The sequence below is a fragment of the Etheostoma cragini genome, chromosome 11 (assembly GCF_013103735.1).
Source record: "Etheostoma cragini isolate CJK2018 chromosome 11, CSU_Ecrag_1.0, whole genome shotgun sequence".
NCBI classification, from domain to species: Eukaryota; Metazoa; Chordata; class Actinopteri; order Perciformes; family Percidae; genus Etheostoma; species Etheostoma cragini.
This window is the reverse complement of record NC_048417.1, coordinates 11082710-11096436: the sequence shown is the minus strand read 5'-3', so window position 1 is coordinate 11096436 and position 13727 is coordinate 11082710. Positions and strand designations below refer to the sequence as shown.

At 39.1% G+C, this 13727-nt stretch overlaps 1 protein-coding gene across 9 annotated transcripts in view; it reads left to right on the top strand.

The window, feature by feature from the left end:
• Positions 1-305: 305 nt before the first annotated feature.
• LOC117952783 (probable phospholipid-transporting ATPase IH) overlaps positions 306-13727 on the top strand; it is a 35669-nt gene continuing 22247 nt past the window's right edge. For 2 of the 9 annotated variants that reach the window (XM_034885315.1, XM_034885311.1), the window contains exons 1-3: positions 309-830; positions 9470-9592; positions 9840-9929. In XM_034885315.1, coding sequence (XP_034741206.1) covers positions 792-830; positions 9470-9592; positions 9840-9929 — 252 coding nt within the window. In that variant the 5' untranslated portion in view covers positions 309-791. Of the gene's footprint in view, positions 831-9469; positions 9593-9839; positions 9930-13727 lie in introns of all 9 variants that reach the window. The other 7 variants (XM_034885312.1, XM_034885313.1, XM_034885314.1 and 4 more) reach the window with 7 other exon arrangements.

Genomic DNA, 13727 nt, shown 5'->3' with positions numbered 1-13727 from the left:
AATGCGGTCTTGCCTGCATAGTGAGTACTCTTTTGACCTTGTACATTTGGCTGATAACACCTCTGTACTTTCAGTAATTAAAAAAGACAATAAAGATCTTTTACTTGTCATAGAGTATTTTACGCTGTGGTTTTGGTAATCCCAGGTATGTGTTATAAAATCCCAATTACATTGGCAAACCCCAAAAACATTGACATTATCTGTATGTTGTTTTGGCTTGTTAAGTTTTGCTCAGATGTTTTGGACACTACTATGAGTTTTGATTGGTGCTTTGTTCAGTACTCCAGGAGAGGTGAGGAATAATCACAGTGCGCATGCGCCGTATAGTCATCTGACGGGTGAGCGCTGTGGACTATTTGCTTTGCCGCTACATCGAGGGCCACCACCGCTGTAAAACAGAGCGTCTATGAGGGGCTGTATCCTGCAACAACAAATAAACTGTTTAACAAACGAGGAGTAACCAAGAAGACTATCCAGAGGTTGGGAGGTTTGCATGAGGTGAAATTTCTTCTGAAATGTAGCCGGCAGCGTGCGTGTGGGTTGTTGTAATCGCTTGGTCGCTGCATGGCTCTTCACAGGGATGCCATGAAAATCAGAACAGCCGACTGAGAGACCGCTGCTCCTCGCTATCACAGACACGGCGGTGGCGGTGGCGGCGGTGGCGGCGGCGGTGGTGGTGGTGAACGATGGATACTGGTGAGAAGATCCACGTTAGGTAGCGTTTACGAAGATCCGAGGAGTGCTGAACGTCTCCGTTGCACAGTTTAGTCGCCGCCAGTGCTGTCTGAAGGATGGATTTCACCCAGCTCCGGAACATCATCAGCAGATACGTAAGGGCCCCCGTCTGTCAACACTGTCACAACTGTAGCTCTGTGACTGCAAGTTCATCAAGTAATTGTAGATATGTTTTCTACAGCACAGTAGTGTATGTGTTGAAAATTACCCTGCACACCTCTGCCTTCAGAGGGTTGAGCGTGGACGCGCAGGATGATGAACACATTGCTCATCTGCAATGATAACCATTTCCCTCTGGCTGGTTTGGCAGGCCATTGACTGTGAGCTATACAATGCATTTTGCGGAACTGAATGGGGAATGTGCCAGTGGCTACAGAGGCAGTGATGGCTGATGAATGTGCAGAATAGAAATGAACTTGACTTGCCCCGATACATTGCTTTAGAGAGCTACAATATGCATGCATACTTAACTATCTCATGGCTTCCAGTTGCCATAGTGTGCCATAGTCTGCAGGGAAATAAATCCCAATCCACAGACCTGGCAGGCCTTCTTGGGAATCTGCAGCACTGGATTGTACACCTGCTTGTACCAGCCTCCAGTCTGGTCGATTTGATAAGTTGTGCTGGTTAAACTAGAGCAGCTTTAAAGTTGTCACTTTCAGTATAAAAAAAAAGAGCCATGCCTTGTCATCATTTGTCATCAGGGATCTGTTTGTTAGCAGGACATGTCCACTTAATATCAAAGTGGATGAGAATGAACTGTAAATGCCTCACTGGTTGGTGTGGTCTGAACAGGCTTGTGCATTCAGCAGTCTCTGCTAACCAGCCAGAGTAGGAACCAGCTAGTTGGTGGGATGCTAAATTAGGGATTTAAGTGTCTAGTCAGCAGACCTGTCAGAGTTAGTTCCCACTAGACTCTAGTGGGAACTAACTGACAGGTCTGCTGATGTTCATCAGACTGGGCACCTCTGGCACATCTTCAATGCACAGTCTGAGAACCTTTCGCCTGATCTTAAAACTGGCTCAGGTGCTGTGAAGATCATTGTGTGTGTGTGTGTGTGTGTGTGTGTGTGTGTGTGTGTGTGTGCGTGTGCGTGCATTCCTTTTGTAATGTATGCTGATCAGACTTGTACCAGTGAGCTCGTGTGTGTCTGTATTTGCATGTGGTGATCGTGTGTGTGGAGCTTGACGGATGCTCCAGCAGGTCTAATATCAGGGGAAATCAGATCCACGGATGGGGGCGGACGGGCAGAGGGAGGAATGGGGTCAATGCACATGCTGCTCATCTCTCACCCTTTTCCCTTTGCATCCTCACTCTGCCATTATTATGAAGTATATGAATAAATCATTAATTAAATGATCCGGATAATGATTTAGAAATGAAGGGACGGTTGATGTAAATCTGGTCCTCCTATTAATTTTCAATCCCCCTCTATTAACCCTGCCATATTCTAAACAGCTGCTCCCTTACTGAGGCTACATAGAAGAACAAACATTACATCATGTAAGGTGATTAATGTGTGATAGAAAAAGGCGCCTGAGCCTTTTCTTTGGACAGAGAGAGAGCATTAAACTCCCAGCAAGGTCACAGCCCAAATGTAGCCAGCCTCCCATATTGTCATAATTTTGCAATACATAAAAAGCTGAATTAGTAAAGCTTCTTCAACCGTAAAAGGAAGTACTTCTGATTGAATTCACTTTACTCCACCGGCCAAGTTTATAAGTCTTTCACTTCATATATTCTTCCCAGATTATCACGATGTCATTGATTTCTGACTTGTCCTTGATGTAGTTTGGGGTTTTTCTGTTATGATGTACTGGATAATAATTACAATTACTGTCCATGGTACGGACATTACATTTTTGAAAATGTACAACTTGAACAGATGAACAATCAATGAACATTTTTTAGGCAGTAGACCAGTTAAAAAGTATTATAGACAAAAAGAGGAATGGCTAAATGACATAGTTCCAGATGCTTTGCTATAAAATCAGTTCAAACTAAAATTCAGTTTATTATTTGAGATAATAATATTTTCATAACATCTGTCTAGACAGTCATTTAGATCTATCCAGTAAAGCACTTACTGTATATGAGAAAGAAATGTAATTTTCTGAAGGCAGTGTATTCTGGATTTTCTGACTGAGAAACATTGCTGGTTAATTGAGCTTGTAGAGTTCAGTAAATAGTTTTTGTGAAGAAAAATATGGTGTCATGGTGTTTTGCAGTGTGAAGTTAAAATGGGACATTTCTTTGCGTAATAACCTGAATCTGTTTAACTTTTTTCTCTGTTGGCATAAAAGAATGGCTAAGCGTAAATGCAATAAGATATATAGTATAGTATAGTGTGTGTCTGTGTGTGTGTGTGTTTGTGTGTGTGTCTGTGTGTGCGTGTAATATGTGTCCACTGTCTCCACTCCCTTGTCTCTGGTGCCTTTTTGTCGTCTGGTAATAATAATAGCGGTGGCGTGATGCCTCAGACTGGTGCAAAGCTGCATGAGGTCATGAGCTTGATAAGTAGGATGCTGGCGGTCATATTTAAAGATAAACTGTATGATATCTTGTGGGGACTTGAATATGTTCTCTTATTTTTAAAGTCTTCCTTTTCACTTTCACAGCAGCCTCTTGTGATAACAACAGTTTGATTTATATCCGCCACTGCTTCTTCCTTTCCTTAGCTTGATTTACCCTTGTCCCCCCTCTATCCTCACCCGCCTTTACATCTTATCTATGAATATATGACTGTTATTCATGCGGAGACCTCTCACAACCTCAGCAGATAAAAGAGAAAGGCCAGCAATGTCCCTTTGATCAAATGGGTGCCAGCAGAGTCCCGGAGTACTAAAGGGCTTTAGAAAGGTTTCTTGCAACTTTACAGCTCGTTGATTCCCCTGGCTGGTGTTGAAAGGCAGAACACAACCTGCTAGATTACTGTTTGCCACATTAGCTGCTACAAACGGTTAAGGGCAATCTATTCCTGGACGTTGCTCCCCTCAGAGACGGGGCCCTGGCGGGGAGACAGAGACTGTAGGTGACATAAACACACAGGATTTGTGTTTGGACAAAGCTTTGCCTGCTTGCCCGTCTGTATATCAAAGAAAACATTATTTGCTCTCCTGCAGCACACTGTAGTCTGGACGCAGTTATTTGATTATAGGACTATTTTTAAGCTTGTATTGGGATGTTTTCGGTGTTAAATGCAGGATTCTGATTACAGTGGCAGGAGAAAAGGAGAGAAGAGAGAGAGGGGACAAGAGAAGTAGCACAGCTGGATTAAAGACTTATGTAACAGTTGGATCACAGCAAGTCAAGTAGGAGAGGAGGCTGGGGCAACAACCGAATACAAATGTTGTCATTTTATTGTAATCTTCCTATATTCATCCTTTGATATTATTGCTGGTATATAGTTATTTGTGTCATCAATGTCAGCAGTTGAGGCAGTATGTGGAGGCTAAAGGTCGATATTTCTTTTCAATTTTCCAAACCAGAATAGGGGTACATGTGTGTTTTCTGTCTGCACCTGCGTAGCAATACCAAAATATTGTTCAAGAAGTTATTATAACTGTCACTAATGGCACTACTCCCGTCAGCTATGTTCCCTCTCCTTACTTCATTAGTTTTGTCCTCACTGCTGCTTTTGATGTTCACTCTTTTCATCCTTTCAGTGCTTTGTTCCAAAAAAGGGGTTGTCCACAGAGAATATAGTCCAAAAAGTCCTAGCAGAACCAAATATAAGAACAAAAAAGATTTCAAGGCTATTGTCTGGAAAAGTAATACTTCACTTTTTTTAAGCCTAATAATCTCTTTCAAATCGAGCTCCACAGCTTTAAACTAATGAGAAAATCCCACAATTTTGATCTTCAGTCTATACTGAAGGAAGCCTTTATGTGGTGCTTTGCTTATGAACAGACACAGCGTAGCTGTCTGTTGCTATATACTGTGTTGCTATGGTGATTAATGATTAATGAGTAGAAGTGGAGTGCATGTTGAACACGTAGCCTCCTTCCTTTCAAGCTGATCAAGGTCCCAAGGCTCCTTTTATCTCTATTTAATGCAACAACCAATCTCATAGCTTGTAGTAATAGGAATATTGAAATACTTCAATATTCATACCCTTGATTTAATTTACTCAGGAAAATTTTTCTTAGCAACTACTTTTTCTCATTTGAATGTAAAAGAAACACGGTCCATGAGATCAATAGGACAGGGCTCTAACCATTGGGTTGCACCAGCTATTCCTAAATTCATTATGACTGTAGGTAACACTACTTAAGTTAGTTGAAAACTAGCGGTTTATTAAATTGAATTGCACAAAAAAATGTTAGCAATGTCTTTGCTAGTAAAGACTTTAGTAATGTGTAACTGAAAAGCTGTAACTCACTGTAGCATCACAAGCTGGAACATAACTGCCAAATATAACGAACAATGTCAAATTTAACTGCCCATTTTTTTTAGAATGAGTGGGAAATACCTGAAGATGCTAACCTAACCAATGCTATTTAGCTAGTCATTTAACCTGATGTTATGAGCGTGATGTTTTTTTCATATTGGAGGTATATTTGTGTGATTGAAAATCTTTCCAGTTTATGTGTATATATATATATATATATATATATATATATATATGTATATATATATATATACTGCATATATTTCATATTATAGCCTATAATTTACCCACCAGTTATATGTTAAGGAGCTAACGTGAGCAAGTAGCTATGTAGCAGCCAAATCTGGCAGTAGTTGGTAGAAGGGTTGCACGATATTGATAAAATGTGATATTGCGATATTGATTTTGAATATGGTCGTATCGATATTATTTTGATATTTTTAAACATTTAAGCAAAAAGTTTAAGTCTGTTGAATTCCATAGTTAAATGTCTGCAACCGCCACAAGATTTCCTGTATTTGGACCAACCATGATGTATGAATAGTGAAAAGGGGAAGAGAGAGGGAGAGAGCAATTTGTTTGTTGCTATTGCAGCACATTGGCACACTGAATAAAGATAACAGGGCACAAGTTGTCTTTCTCTTCTCTTGTTCATTCTGTTGTGTTGTCTCTATCTCTTTCTTCAATTACACTGTCTTTCTGTTAAATATGCACACACGTGGTACGCTCCACAAGGTTTGTCACGTAGTGGTCCCGTGCGCTGACGTGCGCTTACATGGGTAAGTGGGAAGGTAACTGGACGATGAAATATGACCATTACAGTGTTCCAAGCAGGCCCTAAATCCAACACAACTAAGCCCCACAGCGAACGGATGGGACGCATTGCTCCACAAACTAAACAAAATATTTCACTTTTGATATATTGCAATAACGAGGGTGAGTCGTGATATTGTAACGTGATATTGCGCATAATATAACAACAACTAATTTACACGTAATTTCCAAGAACTAGTTTGTGTGGTGTAACCCATTGTAATTTATTGATGTTTAAACATCCACTTAATAAACACTTATAAATAGGCTAAGTTGGAAAATATAAAGAGCTACTGCAACCAACTCCAGGTATTTCAGAAATTTTCATGCATTCATTTTGTTAAGTACTCTCAATTAAAGCTTCAGTGTGTAACGTCCATTAAATTCAAGCCATTGCAAAATGAGTTGCTACAAAGCTAATTCAGACTGTCAGCTCCACATAAATCTCTGTATTTCTCAGTATGGCTATGTTCAGAAGATTGTAGCGTACGGTGACTTTCCTGCGCAGAAACTCGAATGAAGATAATTGCCTCTTTATCAAGTTTTTTTTAACCCTCCGTGTCCTCCTTGGCTATTAGCAACTGTGTGGAGGAGGAGAAGGGGATGCACCTACAGTTTTTTGAAACTACCCGCTACAGCTTTAACTTTATTTTTTTTTACAATTATTATTTAATATTTTCCCATAACACTGACCATGGAATTGATAATCTATGCGCTAGATTTTTACATACTGCAAATGGGTGTTGTGTAATCAGGGTTTGTACATTCCAACATTCCCTGTATAGCTAACATGGGAAGTTCATAAAGGAAGAGCTCAATCAGAGAAATTGAGTTAATGAGGGATACCTGCGCAACATGCTGTGTGCTTCTGCAGTGGAGGATTGATGAGACACAGCTATTTAATCAGGCCGGTTAATGATGTGTACCTTTTATTACATCTCTGTGGGAGAAAGGAGCAACACCATGGGGATAGATCATGGCCCTGCCAGGGTAAGGGGTTGCTTTCCCACAATGAAAATATAAAGGTCCATAGTCCTGCAAAGTGCTAAGATAGAAAGCCAGAGGAAAATTCCAGAACTATAGAGACTGCTGGGCTTTTTTAAACCTTAAAAATAGCAGACCTGTTTCTGTTCTCTAATGTTGAAACTATAGTTTAAAACCGTCTTCCCGACACTCTGCACCACTAGAAACATGAAAGGAGAACTTGCAGTGGTGGAATTGTTACTGTTATCAAATCCATCTTGTATTTGTTGATGATTGATGGTTATGTAAGACCTGCCTCTCTACTAGGAGGCTGTTTCAGTGTTGTTAATAAAGACAAAGCCTCCACATCCCACAACTAACCAGCCAGCCACTTTGTCTGATGGAGCAGTGGAGTGAAGAGGGAACAGTGGACCGGAGGTTGATACGGATCAGTGAGGATTAATGAACAGATAACTACAAACCACAACGCAATCTCTCTGTGTCTTTCTCCGTGACACACACTGCCAGGAGATGGAGGGAACAAAAGGGATAAAAAACTGATGACACAAATATGACGAGACAAATTGGGGAATTGTGGGTTTAGCAGGAAAATGTTTGAAAACAGAAGTGGAATGTGGTGGATATGCTGTCTTGTAATCATGATATTAATAAGGACCAGTAATGAACTGTAAATCGATTTAGCAATTTTGTGAATTAACAGAAAATTAACCGGCAACTGATCACTTCATTCATTTTTCCGACCAAAAAAACAAAACATATTTTGAATTTACTGTCTGTGTATGACACTCAACGTGAACCTGTTTACATCTCTAGCATTATGTACAATGGTTAATTGCACCTTATTGTTGTTGATACTTTATTATGTTTATTTTCAGTCTATATATTTGCCGAATATATAGGCCAAATCACAAAATGTTAAATAATAAAAAACAATGTTCCACTGATGATTAGATTAGATGATTAAAATTAGGATTTTACATGCAAACATGTACATTATTGTTAAATCATCAATATGTTGGTGTAACTATCACAATTTCCACAATCAGCATTTAAAGCTGCGTATTAATAGGATATTTTAATTGGCTAACATGATGTCAGGCAGGATTATTTCAGCCATGTTTGAGGAACAGAGCCATGGAGTTATTTTTGACTTTCTATTGACACAGTGTTTTGAGACCATGTAAACATGACAGTCTATATGTCTATGAAGGATTGGGCGTGTTTTTAACTGGTTTGGTCTGTTACCCTATACCAAAATAACTAGTGCAGCGGCTTTCTGGTCAACATCTACTGCTTTTTTTTTGTTGTACTTGACATTAGTCTCCCTCTCTCCCTGTTGGTCAGTCTTTCTCTTTTTTCTTAACACATTTTCCTCCCTCGTTGCCTTTTTTCACAGTTTCAATGCAAGTCATTTTGTTCTTTTGTCCTCCTCAGTCTTCTTCTCCCGCTGTTTGCTCCACTTCAATCTGCTACTCTTTTTCTGCCTCACTTTCCACATCCCTCTCTTTCCATTTCGCTGTATCTCTCTGGGTAATGTTGCCCCCCTAATGTTTTGGAGGGGTCTCAAGTCAGCTGACACTGTTGGCTCAATGTTTATTTTTATCCCAATGCCAAGCGCCTGTTGATAACTGTGGATAAGTTTAGATTGGGGACTCCCAGCTTTCCGCTTTTGAGATTTGCTATTTTGACATATTTTATATGGCAGATTTCATAAGGAAAAGTTACAGTAACCTTAATTTTATAGTAGTATGTAAGTGTAAACTTTTAAAACGTATTTTGAATTTACAAGGTTACTGAGGAGACATCGCAACTCTGAACGATAAAAGATTTGGTCATACGCAGCGATGAGCTGCAAAAATGTTGAGGACATTTTAAGCAGTGAAGCTGCTTCCACTGAAGTGCTTGTTCTAGAACTTTTTGCTAATGTTCAACACTTTTGCTTTGAGCCGTGTCAGGCGGGCTGCTTTGCCAAAAGCCACGTTCACGCTGCGCTCTCAGGCCAAAACATCAAGAGTCATGTAGAAAGCCAGATGGAAACAAACAGGTGAATGTCGTGGTCTCTTAACTCTTGTTTCATTTTGGAAAGCTCTCTTCCCACTATAGTGTTTGTTGAAGGACACCTTGAAAAAAATATGTGCTGCACAAAACTCCCAGAATGCACTCTTTGTTCCCGGGGAACTACTTACTTATAGATGAGAGATGAACTGAGATGGAGGTTTGAATACACACGATCCAATGTGCATTATTTTGTATCAAGGCATCGGACTGTAAAACCAACAGTGTGTTTTTGGAGTGCAGACCGCAGAGAGGTCCTGAAGGAAGAAATGAAAAGTTAAATGAATGACAAATCTACACTTGTGTGACTCAGAGCTGATCCCACACACACACATCAACAAACACACACTCATCCTTTAGTTGTTAGTTTAAAGAAGTGACTGAAGTCGTTGTAGGCAAACACATTACCAAGAATAGAGTGCTTTAACCCCATTTTGTCTCTCCACCTGTATTGCTATTTATAACTATGCATTTATCTCTCTCTCCCTTAGTGTGTAGGGGAGGAGATCTGGGTGGACAGTCGGACGGTGTACATCGGTCATAAAGAACCTCCTCCGGGAGCTGAGGCCTACATCCTTCAGCGTTACCCCGACAACCGCATCGTCTCCTCCAAGGTGAGCGGAGTCAGAACCATAACATATTTTATCACCATGCTGTTCTTTTGTTTCATATTTAGACAACCATGTAATCTTATCTGTGGCCATGTTTTTAAGGGTTAAAAATTCACTTTCACTTTGCCTGTATTCATCAAGCTGTGCAGCACCAATTCTCTCGCCAGAGGGACCGGATGGTAATGTGCCAGTGTTTCCTTTTCTATTTTAATCTGTGTGATAGTAATTCTGCTGTCACTTTGTCCCACAGTATACCTTCTGGAACTTTATTCCCAAGAATTTGTTTGAGCAGTTCAGAAGAATCGCTAACTTCTACTTCTTGGGCATATTTCTGGTCCAGGTGAGATTTTCATGAAACCCATAATCACTGGTCATTTTTTCCACCTGTCTTTATTTGATTTGAAAACACAACAGTGAATTTTGTGTGAACAGTGAATTGATTAATAGATGGTAAATATAGATGATAGTTAATTAATCTTCACTTAATTTTCCTTTAACTGTTAACAAACAATGAAATTATATTAATAATGTTTACTAATTATAAGTAGTGCTATAAATTAACAGTTTTTTGTTACACACATCTTTCATATGCTATTTTAGGTACTTGGTAATGATTTAAAAAAAAGATTGTAAACAATCTATGAACATTATTTAGACAGATAGTTGGTACTTTGTCAGTGGTTACTAGTTGGTTTCAATAAACAGTGTCTTGATGATTATTATATAGTTGCAACATATAAAAAAAGATCTATATACATGTATATACATATACAGTATATATATATATATATATATATATATATGCATATATACACATATATTCGTATAAATTAGTATATACAGTATATATATATGTCTGTATTTAGAATTTTTTAAATATAATTTAATAAAGGGCAAAAAATGTATCATTGTTTTACCAAGCACTTACTAACCAATAACTTATTGTGAAAAACATCAGTCCCAACTTCACAATAGCCATCCAGATGTGTTTATAGACAGTTTACAAATCAACTAGTAACCACCTAATATAGTAAATGAGGGATATGATGTGTGTAACAATAAACTGTTAATTTACAACACTACTAATATTTCATCAATTATAATTTGTTTGTTAACTTTAAAATGATGGTTTGCTAACAGTTAAATGACAATTAGTTAAAGATTAATTAACAATGAATTTATTATCTATTAATGACGGTTATTATAAAGTATTACGGAAATACTCTCCCAGCTGTCTATTTGTTAAAACAAAAAATGCATTTCTGGGTGGATTTTTCCTTTATTCTTTTAATACCTACACATCATGCATGGCTTTGCATCCCAGTATTTTCAGGGCCCTGGAGAGGTTGAAACACAGTTGAACACTGCCCCATTTTTCCTACACAGGTAACTTAATAGTGTAAATTACATTACTGGTAATTTTCCAAGATTCTTCAGTATTTTTAAGCAAATTTAACATTTATATGTCACAGATCTCAAAACATGAGGATTATTCAGAGTTAGATGATAGAGTGTGTTATTTGTTATTGGATCGGTGGAACCAGAAAACTTGGTGAAAACATTGTAACTTTGGAGATAATTTGCTTAAGTGTCATTTCATTTTTAGGATTCCCATTAGATTCCCACAGCTTCCTGGGGTCCACGCAAAACACTAGACATGAAATCACAAAAATGTCATTAGATTGGAACATCAATGTCTGTACCAAAAGACTTGGCAGTTCATCAAATAGGTGACATTTTATAACCCATTAAGTTTACTTTACTAACTTTTCTTATAGTTTCTTATAGAATTAAAATGTGTAAACCTTGGAAACCAAAGAAATGGTTTTTGGGGTTTTGTAACTTTTGGTGATTGAGCTGCACATACAACCTAAGAACCTAAACACATACAACTTAAATTGACTTTAGGCAACCATGTGCACTAACCATTCAGATGAGTGCGTACGACTTTATCCTGACTTGCTTTGACATCAGAGAAGCCCCTGACTACAAATCCGCAGGCCCCTATATGGGCGGAGTTAAGCGTTTAACCCCGCCCATTGCCCAACTCGTTAAATACGGTGTCCAAAGAGAATGTACTGGTCTGGATCTTAGGTATGGATCGTATTATATCACTCTTCAAGGAAAATGGCATTGAGTTTTAAGTGTTGTTCATCAACACAAAGTTTGAAGAACGTTTCCATGTTGTCTTGGTGCTGAAAGGTAATGAGAAAATCATCCTTTCCGTTTCCATCATCCAGTTGTCCTTCTAGGACGTCCTGAAGTGCCTTTATCTGATTTGGAGAGTCTATTTGGAGAACAGCAGGCTCCATCACCTCCCCACGGAGCTCATTGTTTTTTGAACGTCATTCAGGATTGGGTGCTTGACCTGGTTACAAGACCCAAGTTAATTCAGAAATAAATCTCACATGCAATCATAAATGCATTTAAATTGCTTATTTTTGACCAATGGCTTGTTCTTAAACATGTTACTATGAATAGGTGCAGTTTAGTGTTCAGAATAAGTAATTTTTCCTTTTCATTTGCACTTTTTTACTGACCGAAAGATTCTTGGAAACATTGCCATCCAGTCCAATACTTTCGCTCATGGTAACTTCACAGTCCTTAATGGATGTACAAAAGCATGAGTGATTGTGTAGGTTTTAATGGTGTGTAACATGTTTATGTGCAATAAACTGCCTTCGCTAACCAACTCTTTTGGTGGAGAACTGCAAGGGTTCTTGGCACATGGCTGGTCTTTGTCTTGGGTGTCCAGTGCCATCTGTGTACAGTCCATCAGTATCGTGGCATTTTGTGTAACGTTACAGTACATACGGTTTTTTACATTTGTGATTAGGTGTGTATTGAAATCCTCGGTTGCCGATAGACAGCCCATAATACAGCTGCGTCCCATTACTGATTTCCGTAACCATTACTGAGCAATGCGTTTAAATGTAAAAATAATATATATATATATATATATACAACAAATGGAGCGTGCGTATTAGAATTGTGCCATAATCATTAGATAATGTTTCAGACCAGTTGACACCTAGGCTCATTACTGCTGTGCACATGGATTTTTTTCAAGTTTTCAACACATATTCACGTTGGTTAAAAACTATCCCTGTAATCATGACAGCACACAGTACCTGTGCTCTTTGATGTTCTTTGATGCCAGTGGAGATTACTGGTTGCTGTTGAGGGTCTTCAGGGGCTAAGGTTGTCTGTTTGGGAGCCTGTGGAGGATCTGGAGGGGCGACAGTGGCCTGTGGAGGATCTGGAGGGGCGACTGTGGCCTGTGGTGGATCTGGAGCGGCGACTGTGGCCTGTGGAGGATCTAGAGGGGCGACAGTGGCTTGTGGTGGATCTGGAAGGGTCCATGGTGGGCTGATCATTAGTCCATTGGGTGCTTCAGAAATTGCCCTGTTGATTATTGTTGCTTGGCAATACAAGCCGTGAAATTTGATGATGTGAACTCTGGAAGAGGCATAAGAGTAAAGTAAAAATATGCGCTTTTCTAGTCTTAGCGACTACTCAAAGCGCTTTTACATCATACAGGAAACATTCACCATTCACACACATTCATACACTGTGGCCAAGGCTGCCGTACAAGGTGCCATCTGCTCATCAGATAAACACTCACACACATTCCCACTCCGATGGCGCAACGAAAACCTCATGAGATCATGTCGGACGCAGGTTTTCGCCAGCGAAGTTGCTTTTCACCAACTGCAAGACCCAGGCGGACCCAAGGTATGCTGGGAAACTCCTGCCTCTTGGCTGATCTAATAGTTGATTGGTTCAGAATCTATTCAACATGATGACGTTTATATAAAAATGTTAATGTTTTTGAATCGGAGAGATTTTACTTGCTATTTGTCTGATTTAAAGGCTTATTCTGTTCAAATCATATGTGTTGTGGCTGATAATGAAGTTGAAAAGTCAGAGAGACTAAATCAGTTCACAGATTATCTACTGTGTGTGGTTAATTAAAATCAGCACGAGATCGCATGTAGAGCATTTTGACAGCTACTCATTCATATTAAAAATAGCTGGAGACTGTGTACAAGCTGATAAATGGGTCTGATAACATTTTATTAAATTGGAATCTGACCTAACAGGATGTGAGTGTTTCTGTGACTTCCTGTTCAGCCTG